This window comes from Malaclemys terrapin, chromosome 8, assembly GCF_027887155.1.
Source record: "Malaclemys terrapin pileata isolate rMalTer1 chromosome 8, rMalTer1.hap1, whole genome shotgun sequence".
NCBI classification, from domain to species: domain Eukaryota; kingdom Metazoa; phylum Chordata; order Testudines; family Emydidae; genus Malaclemys; species Malaclemys terrapin.
In genome coordinates this window covers 84,896,178-84,906,932 of record NC_071512.1, presented here as the reverse complement: position 1 = coordinate 84,906,932, position 10,755 = coordinate 84,896,178, and the positions used below count along the sequence as shown (strand labels likewise).

At 36.8% G+C, this 10,755-nt stretch overlaps 1 protein-coding gene across 2 annotated transcripts in view; it reads right to left on the bottom strand.

The window, feature by feature from the left end:
* Positions 1-1,480: 1,480 nt before the first annotated feature.
* ADGRL4 (adhesion G protein-coupled receptor L4) overlaps positions 1,481-10,755 on the bottom strand; it is a 98,996-nt gene continuing 89,721 nt past the window's right edge. The window contains exons 14-17 of one of the 2 annotated variants that reach the window (XM_054037085.1): positions 5,542-5,633; positions 3,816-3,984; positions 3,150-3,208; positions 1,481-1,607 (exon numbers count right to left, since the gene is read on the bottom strand). In XM_054037085.1, the coding sequence (XP_053893060.1) occupies positions 1,598-1,607; positions 3,150-3,208; positions 3,816-3,984; positions 5,542-5,633 (330 nt within the window). In that variant the 3' untranslated portion in view covers positions 1,481-1,597. Of the gene's footprint in view, positions 1,608-1,971; positions 3,209-3,815; positions 3,985-5,541; positions 5,634-10,755 lie in introns of those variants that run through there. The other variant, XM_054037086.1, reaches the window with a different exon arrangement.

The following is a 10,755-nucleotide window of genomic DNA, read 5'->3' as shown; positions in this document are numbered from 1 at the left end:
AATTGCATCTGAAGAGGTGGAAAGGTACATCAACAAAACACACAGACTCTGAAATATGATTTGACATGCAGAATATGTGGTACACAATTTATTGATTACACCCTGCCATATTACAGAACTGTTGCTAGTTTCATTATTATTTCATTATTGATTAAAAATGTGTTTTTTATCATGATTTTATTTTGCCATTTAGTACGCATCAAAGAATAAAGCAACATAGTTTGACTGTGTGGTTTTATACCTACTGTAGTATACAGTATTCTTCATTTGCTAAAGGTCCAGTTCTACAAAGACTTATGCATGTTCTTAAGGTTGCAGGATTGGGATCTCCATGAGAAATACAAGATCTTTATCCAGTATGGAAAAGTCTTCCAAATAGCTCAATAAAAATCAAGTCACTCTGTCAATGACTAACTCATTGGTTACCTGAATACTCAACACTAATTACACTGCATGCCGAAACTACTCAAATGAAACACATGAATCTAAACATAATTAAACAAATTAGGCCATAGGAAAATGGTCAGTACTCAGGTAGCTTAACCTAGGGAATAGCTAATTTCCAAGAGATTTGGGGAGCAACTAGAAAGTGCTATGCCAGTATCCCATGGGAACTGAATTAGGTTCAGGACTCCTGTCTGCTCACAGTTCCACCAAGCCAGGAACCATCTCCTCTCTTCCCTACCCTGATGGCTCATTCAATGATAGCCATCTACCACCTGTTGCTGAGTCCTTTCTCCCACTCTCAGCCCAAGAAGCAACAGTATGTACTTGCCACAGAGCCTGGTATAGACCACAGAGCAGCTGAAGAACAGACTGGCCACCAAAGCTGGTCAGGAAGTGAGAAACTGGCTGCCTCAATGTGTGGCTGAGGGCCAATTTCAAATGTTCACAGTGATAGATGGCTAAAGGTGAGGGAAAGGCTTATTCTGGAAATAGTATTGGAAATGAGAAACCTGTGTGGGATGGGGCATGTGTTGATGAGGTGATTGATGTGTCCAGTACAATGACATTTATCCTCAATATTTAGTGAGGACAAATATATTAAGCTCCTAAGATTTAAGAACTCTAAGAACCACATGATAGATCTTCTCTTTCAAGCATGGATCTGTGAGGAAAGTAAAGTATCAGAGTAAAGATGTGACCCATGGATTGGACAGCAGAGTTTTGCTCTAAAATATGTTCTTTAATTATAAAATCCATTGTAATGTAAACACTTTGTGGGATATTTTCTTTCAAAGGTACTTTTTCAATGTCCCTGAGCATACTGAAGTCATTATGCAGTTAGTAGAGGTGTTTCTTTGCTCAGACAACCTTAGCACAGGTTACACATTTCTATATGAGATAACAGATGATGCGTTAATAGGTATTCCTGTGAAAACACATATGTAAGTGATATGCATCTGTATATCCCCACAGCTTAAGGAGAATATACAGCTAGCAAAATGGATGCAGCAAAACATTCAGGCCAAGAAATATGTTAGCTATAAAACTTGTTTCTTTATTTCTTTAAACGAACTAAAGGAAACATGTTGAAAGAATCAAACAAAACAGTTCAGTTTATTAACATATTTTACATACAGGTGACCGACAGTAATTACTTCTCTCTGAAAAAAAAATGAAAAGAAGATTGCCACTTGAATTTTCCAAAGATGATTTTGACAGAAACATACAATATGTTCAATGAGAAATGTACTGTAAGTAAAGCCTTGTATGTAAGGAAAATAGATAAAAACCAAGCAAATTTGACCATTGCTAAAAAGCCTTCTTGGTTATAAATAAAATTATTGAGAGGTGTTCTTTATTTCCACAGAAAAAAGACAGTAGTAGAATTTTATAAACAGCTACATATTTACACAGCCCTCTACCAGTAATGGGACTGGGCCTGATTCTTTAAGGTGTGGGGCACTTCCTGAGAAGGCAGTGGGAACTGAGGGGTCTCTGCACCTCACAGGATCAGGCACTTAACATGACAGCAGACCTTATAAGAGGACAACATTGGAAATGCTGAAGTAACATGTTTAGGCTGCAATCGTGCAAAATGTACATGAGTAGGCCCGTTGACATCAACAGAATTATCACACGCTTAAAGTTAAACACATGTGTAAGTGTTTGCAGTATCTGGGGCCTGGATGGAAGTCTATTGCATGTAACAAAGGAAGCAAAGGAATCTGCTATATTTACAATATATTTTACACTGAAACTAAGGCACATACCCTTGCATTTACACTTGCATTGATTTGCCCATGTAACTTATGCTCCTGCATTTTAATTTGACAAATAAGGTCAGGATCCTGAAAATGAGTACCAGATGACAAACTCATAAAAACCTTTCTTTTCCAAAACCTTCTCAAGTCACAATGCTGGACGTAGTAGATATCAATCTTTCAATAGTTAAATAAAATCAGCACCAAATTCTTGTGAAGATATTCACAAAAGAAATTGGACTTACAAAATGTCTAGTCCAAGTTATTTTATTAGACCAGACCTCAGAGGAATTCCTTACAAGTTAAAAAAAGATTAAGATACAACTATATATTTGGGAGGGAGGAGAGAATTATATGAAACCACAAAACATTTTAAAAATCTACTTTAAATTGAACAAAAGCTTGGGCTGAAGCAGACCTGTATCTATGAACACTTTAATGGAACCCGTTCCCTGTAGATGGTTAATATACAACTTTATGTGAAGAATCTCATTACCACAAAAAAGGCAACAGGCATGTTTCCACTAGCAAAGTGATTAATAAAATCTGCTGTGCCAGTTGGGTTTTTTTCTCTCCCTTTTCTCTCTCATGAACTGCAGATATTTCTAATATTAGAAATAAATCCTAAACTATGAAAAGTCTCTAGCATCTTTAGGAATTCTACTCCTTTTCTCTTCTTGTTTATGATATTTGTTTTACAATAATCCAGCTTCTCTTGTGTATGTATACCAATTGTACACAGTGTAGTATAAATACCGTGCATGAGTGCACATTTAAGTACAGTGCCTATACTGGAGAGACAGTTATTGAGTTAAGAGAGAGAACTGTTCACTAGGTCATTTCATATTTTCACAATGCTACATTTTCTGAAATAACAATAATAATGGCTGGGTTCCTCCCTTATTCCATTGTACTGCTCATACATATTTTTCTTCCATTTACCTTAAGCAGCTGAAACAGCAAGGAACATTTTTGAATAACCTATAATATTCTTCCTGGATCTGAAATGAAAAGATGGGATTAAAACATGACAAATTTATTAACAGATTAATAAAGCCAGTGTTCCGTTTTACTTGGTTTTAAAGGTGTTCAGTATTGAGGTACTGATTTTAGCATTAGGACTGATTTTAGCAAAGGACACCAAATCTCAGAACTAGAAGGTGAACAGTAAGCCCCAGTTCAGATCCTAATTGAAAAGAATGAAGACCAGATTTATTCAACCTTTTAAATTATTTCATAGAGTAGTTGCATTGTAATAATTTTTGACATTGAAATGCATTGTTTTTAAAACCCTAAACCTGGGAGAAATATCTGAGAAGATAAGAATTTGGGGTGAAATTCTGGCCCCACTGAAGTTAATGGCAAAAGATCCATGGCCTTCAGTCGGGTCAGGATTACACCACTTATGCCAGAGGGCATGATCCTGTAAACACTTATACACATGCGTAACTTCGTATATGTGAATGCCCCCCATTGACCTCAAAGAGCTAATTCAGATGCATAAAAAGTTACTCATGTGCGTAAATATTTGCAGGACTATGTTCCTGATTATGTAGCTACATATGAATATTCACATGAAGCATTTCCCACAGGAAAGATGGTACTTACTTTTCTAGATAAAACACAAAGAAATATGAAGATGAACATCCCCTGAAACGCATTGAAAATTGTAAAAAGATACGCAGTGGCCACTGATCCCTGGACCACATGGAGCACCCCAAAGATCCAGGTAGCCCCAAGAAGGAACAGGAGAGCAAGAGCACCCCGAGCACAGGACCTAGGAAAAATAACAACATTGCAATCAATGTGGTGACTTATGTCATTTTCTTCCTCTAATCTCTCCTTTGAAAACTGAATGCTTCACAAAGGTCTGAGAACATTTAGCTTTTTGCAGTTACATGGTGTGTACTTTAGGTTGTGCTGCAGTACTATTGTAAGAATATGCTCACAGTCATTGTATAATAGGAAAAGAATAAAACTGGATGGATTTAAAACACTGGCTTTCTTAATCTTCATATAAGTTTCCTCTGGTGTACTGCAGTGCTGTATGATTTGATTTTAAATCTACTGTGAGTGTAATTCCCCAAGGTAAAACATATGTCTGTTATGAAGTATTCTCTCCCCAAAACCAGGAAAAATGTACAGTATGCTGTTAGGTCAGCACATATGCATGGCATCAAAGGGATCTTATGGCTCCCTCATCAGAAAATGGGGCCGGCAGTAAAACAATGCACTCTCTTTAAAAAGAAAAAAAAAAAGATTTTGCTTTTACAACACAAATAGCTTCACATAGTTCCAGGTCAGAATATTGCTGCCTTAATATTCTATACATTGATTGGCTGTGATTTATTTTTGCTAACATATTGTATAGCTCCCTCGCTCCAGCAAATTACAGTATGTTGTCTTGGAAATGAAACCACTCATTACTTCCATATTCATTCTTAGCCCAATCATTGCAGGACTTCCTTAGAGCAGAAGACATTTTTAGCATTGTTCCTCTGAAAATGAATAATTTTCAACTTCATTAAAACCAACTCACTACATGAAGCTATGAAGGATGAGGGATAAGAGAAAGTAATCAATCAAACAATTTCTAAATCCTAACTATAAATCTTGGGCAATGCATTGAAACTGCAGGAGTGTTTCTAAGCAACACAAACAGTAAGTTGTTTTCAATGTTCCCTGTAGTACACTTCAGCTTTTCCTGCACAAACGGTTTTCAAGGTCTCTATAAATCAGTTTTAAAGAGAGAGAGTTGATGGAAAAATCATAGCAGCATGCAAAGTAAAAATCCTGGGGAAGGAAAAAGAAAAGAAAGAAACACTGAGCCTCATTGTACAATTTCTTCACAGATAAAGTGACTCACTGAGAACTTGGTTTCTTTATATATTTATTATATGTCTCTTTACCCAGGGAGAAATCTTTCAGTTCTGATTCAGGCACAATTCCTGAAATCAGTTTTTGCCTGAGTAGGGGCTGCAGGATCTAGTGCTTCAAAAGGAATGGAAAATTAGTTGTTTACCCCTTACCACCAGTCTTTAACCTCTTCTTTATAAAGGGCTAGATTCTCATACTCATCTTGTTTACTCTGCAGGCTGCCCCATTCTTGTCAGTGGGGCTATTTGAAGAATAAGGCATTGCTCCATCTGAGCAAAAGATGGCAGAATCTAACCCAAAATGAATTTAATGTGATAACAGAGAATTAGTTTTCTTTCTACAAACCATTAAAAAAATTCTCGAGTAGGCAAATTCATTATTTTTGGAATGATCACTTTAATCTCTGATTGTATTTAAAGTTATGGACAGTAGAATTTGTGTTAAAAGGGAAACTTACCTTATATTTTCGTAACAGCTAACTTCTGGCTTTAACATTGCAGTGTGTCGAAATACTTTGTAAATAATCACCCCAAAAGCCAGCAAATTAACCTGAGGGAAAAAATGCTTTTGTTTTTAGTTCAGACTAATGTGCAATATCAGTTGTGTGTTTAAATAAAACAAGTCAGATAAAGATTTCTGTGTACATGGAATCTAAAGAATCTGTTGTTGGGGGCAAAAAACCCTCTCTCTGATCCACTTATATTAAAAACAAAATTATGAGCCCTGTAATAAACAATGATCAAACAGGTCTGTAACTCTATCTCACCTAAACAGTATCACTGACAGTAGCCTGCAAATGTTTTTATTGATTTCATTGGGAAATCTCTTAGCTTTCCTGCTCACATTTTTTTCCTCTGTGGGTGTGTATATATATATAAAAATAAAATCCTACAGATTTATCATTATACTCTATATTGATAAAACTTGCTTTTTGTTGCCAAATAATATTAATGGCATCATATAATCTGAGGTCTTTAGTGTGTGTAAACTTTCAAGTGGAGTAAAAAACAGAGGTTTACACAAAGAATTTCAAAAATAACTTTGCTTGAAAGGTTTCTTGCTGGGTATTATGTGTTATTTTTATGTTTGTTTGACTGAGGAATAATGTTTTAGTGATTTTTTGGACCCACTTTATGATTATGGTGCTTTATTTGTTGTTGAAACAGAAAAAAGAACTAAAAAAGAGGTTTTGCAAATGATGCTCAATTTGCTTGCTTGGCTAGGCTTCGCTGAGCTTTCATGTTTAAGTTTCTACTACATTCCTCTTACAAGATGTATGGATTTGTGGTCTTCCTTTTTTAAATTTCTTATTTTGGTTTGCAGCATTTAACATCAGAATCTATTAAAAATGTTAATAAATTAAGCAAGTTTCAGCTGGATGTCTTCCAGATTCTATTTGTAGATGCTTGTGGGATTACAGCTGTAGACTGAATAGAATTAATACCTCCCTCACTTGTTTCTCCAGAATGATTGTGTATTATTTTCCCCCTTCTCTTCCTTTAAAAAAAACATTATAAAAGTGCAGCATCACTATTAAAGTATCGGTTTAATTTTCTAACATTTGCTATGTATGGTCTCAGAACATTGTTGATTATGTTGGCGGGGGGGTATTAGGTATGTTGTTAAATGCAGGTTCTGCTTTAATTAGCCTGCTTTAATACAGTAATAATGTATTTACAATTTGATAAGACAGGAGAGAGAGCTGATTAGTAGTTTAGGGAATTAATTCTTCATTGAATACCTTGCACTTGCATAGATCATGAGAGATTTTCTGAAGCTACTTACATTTAAAATTGTAATCTATAATATCTCCTAAACCAGCAATGTTTCAAAGTTAATTATAAGTAAGTCAGTAGTTGTGATAATTATATGCAGAGTTACTTTTTATCATATATTTGCTGGTGAATAATAGATCAAGTAACTTCGTATATACAGTGTAGTTTGCATAGCCAATCTAATGTATTTCTTAAAATACTGTCTAGAAAGTAAGGTAAAATGTGATCAAAATACTGTACACAGAGAGAATTCTCACTATAATTTCTCTATAAAGTGGCATAGGATTGGAAACCTTTGAGTCATGATACAAAGCATGTGGCCTAGTTTCCATTCTATGGGCCTGTTCCAAAACCCACCAATACCAAAGGAGAGCCTTTTCCATTGACTTCAGTGGGCTTTGTAGCAGGGCCTATGGGACAAATCCTATTATTCTTTGCCCATGGACAAAAATGTCCTGAAAGGTGAGGAATGGGGCAGCCCACAGGGAGTAACTGGGAAAGGGGCGTACCGATGAGGGAAGATTCCATTTCTCTGGATCCCAATGGGATTCCCCTACACAGACCATTTACTCTGTCTATTGAGCAAGGTACTAGGATTTGGCTCTCTGCATTAATGTAATAACCATTAATTCTAATAATTTGATTCATCAATTAATTCTAACGGGAATAATCTGTATGTATCAAGGGGATGGGTGAGGTTAACGTTGGCTTCACTGGAGTCTGCTGTCAGAACACGGTTATTGTCTCAAGTAGCCTCATAGGAGGTTGTGTTACAGGTAATGACCGTGAACTTTACTGAAATACAGGGTATTTTGCAAGAGTTATTAAAATCCTAAGTAGGTTTTTACCCCATGTTCTAACATTTCCAAGCACTCCGTACATAAAAAATAATGAGCCAAATACATTTGCAGTGTGTATAATAAAGTGAGAATGCTCAAAACAGTGACTTGTATGCAAATTTTTCAAACCCTAGCAGGAAACTTCTTGGACTGCAGCTTTGCCTGTTAGATGACCCAACAGTAGGTGATAACAAAATATTTGCAATTGCCCCCAAGGAGCCACACTTTTCCCAAGTAAGGAAGGAAGGAATTTACAGTATATCTTGTTATAAAGTTTGTTTTCAATATAACAAAGGCTGAACGGCTTGAGAAATCGTTGCATGTCCTGACGGGTGTTCTGTGAAGTATGTATTTGTTTTTGGTCTGCTGTGCTAACACCATATGATCTAATGGGGGAAAGGGGAACTGTAATGTCCCCAAGAGATATATCAGGTCTGGAAACTGCATTCTCCAGCAAAAAACAGGGGAAACTGCCATGTACACTCATAAAAACCAGGTGCTGCTGGGCAAGTGGCAAACTGAATTCTTATTATTCCACTTTCCTCCCTTAACATCAGGCACACAAATTAAAAGCTTCTGACGTAGAGCCCAAGCCTGCAAGGCGCTGAGCAGCCCCTCCCAATGATTTTAATGGGCACTCAGCAACTTGGAGGATTGGGTGCTTTGCAAGTACAGTTTTTGAAATTACTCTGACTTTTCAGTAGTGTCCTATGAAGTTCAATGACATAAGTGGTTGGCCAAAGAAGATAGAGGAATCGCCCCTACCATATCATCTGCAGCACATTACCTGCTTCTAAATGCATTTACAAAAGCATATTTAGCCATATTTAACCTTCTAGTAGCATTTATGTACACTGGTATATTTGTGATTCTACAGCTTTGTATGTGAACAACAAAAAAAGTGAAGGCACATGTAAATGAAAAGCCTTCCAAAAGGAAAATTAGCTATAATGTATGTTATAGAGGGAGACAACTATATATATGAACCAATGTAATCCCAGATTCCTCCAGCAAGAGTCAGAAATCCAAATGACATCCTGGAATACTGGCTTTTATGTTAGGATCCATGATGGATCTGAAAATATCAGACAGCTCCTTATTGGGTACACAGCTAAGGATACTCAAGGCACATAAGTTATTTCATCTTTTGTTGGCACCTTCCAGGCATTAGAGAGCTGGCTTTGAATGCATTTTGTTGTCATACAGTAATAGAAGTGCTATATTTTGATTTGTCCAAACACACCCTTCTTTGTAGGATCCTCCATATACAGGACAGGAGGATTCAGAAATCTGAGATAAAATCCTGCCCCTAGTGAAGTCCATGGAAAAACTCCCATTGACTTTAGTGGTGTCAGGATTTTACCTAAGTGTTTTCTGGAGGAATGGTGGAGTATCAAAAGATTTGCAGGTAAGAAAGACACTACTCTGAGCCCCATCAGATGCATAACTCAGTCTACAGTTTAAATATGGCCCTCATACATGTATGTAATGGTCTGGATGATGCCCTGCTGGAGAAAAACTCATAGGATTAAAAATATGCAAATTCCAAGAAACCCACAGAGGTCTCAACTAATCAGCCTGTCATGAGATGGGATTTGTTTGCCAATGGAATCAGCAAAGGTATGCCCCTCAAGCCACAGTTATTCCATGATCATGGAGAAATCGACACCTCTACCCCGATATAACACTGTCCTCGGGAGCCAAAAAATGTTAGCGCGTTATAGGTGAAATCGCGTTATATCGAACTTGCTTTGATCCGCCGGAGCGCGCAGCCCCACCCCCCCGGAGCACTGCTTCACCGTGTTCTATCTGAATTCGTGTTATATCAGGTTGCGTTATATCGGGGTAGCGGTGTATTTGAAGTGGTTTCACTCTCCTTGCTTGTCTACCCCAGCCCTGAATTAGGATGGCTCCCTCAGAAGCCTGGGTGTCATTGCTTCCCTGCCTCTGCTCTCCTACTCTTCCATTGACAACATGAAGTTGGACTCTGAAGTTTTCTGAGAACTGGTGATATAGGGAAACAGTCCAACAACAGTGGTGTGTGGTGCTCCTGGGTCTGCAAGGACTCAGAAAAGTACTGAAAAATAGCACTATGTTATTGTCTAAACAAATTACAAACTTCCTTGTTGATCTCTAACTGTATTTTGCAAATTGTGTAATCATATAAAGATGATAACATAGGTTTTAAAATGCTAAATGCTCCAAGCTGTTGGAGTCCTGCTAACAGCATATTGCTTAGCAACTACTAAGTTTAAAAATGATATTTAATTCCACTGTTACAATGTTAAAAATGGAGTATTTTATAATGGCAGAATAACAATGTTACATCCTGGAGTAAATAATATGTTTCTGCTTCGCATTATATGAAACACTTCTCTATTTAGCATCAAATACTAATTATTTTTTGTTGAGTGCTGAATATTACAATGTATAAAATGTATTAAAGCATGCAAAATAACTGCCTGATTCTGCTATCCATACTTACGTTGAGTAGCAGCTTACTCCATAAGTAGCCCTTACTAAATCACTCTGACTACTTGAGGAGAAAGGGTACTACTCAATGTGAGTAAGGGTGACAGAACTCAGAGCTTTCTGAGCAAGGAGATTTGCCATCATTTTGCTCCATCAGTTTGTGTTACAGTTTTCAGATTTTGCAACCAAGAGAATACTTATTTTTTGTAATGTACAGAATGTGTGGCGCAAGAGCAACTGATTGCACAAATATATACAGTAGGTTTCTGCCAGATGCTTTGTTATAAGCAAGAGCATCAGAATAACTGTTAAAATGAAATTGCCCAGGACTATCTAACCTTAACCCTTTATAAACAAACAGAGCAGTAATAGTTTAATCTGAAGCTAAGCTTTTTGAAGCTATTTCAAGTACAAATGTATTTACCGAAGAGAAAGGAATGTGTACTTTCATAAATGCTATTCTGGTTTAAGAACACTGAAGACACAGTTTAGCTTTTCACAAGATATTAAAGTCCTTTTAGTTCCAGACTCTAAAGCTCTCCATCATTACAAAGCAGAGCTAGTACAATAAAGAAGGAGCTAATT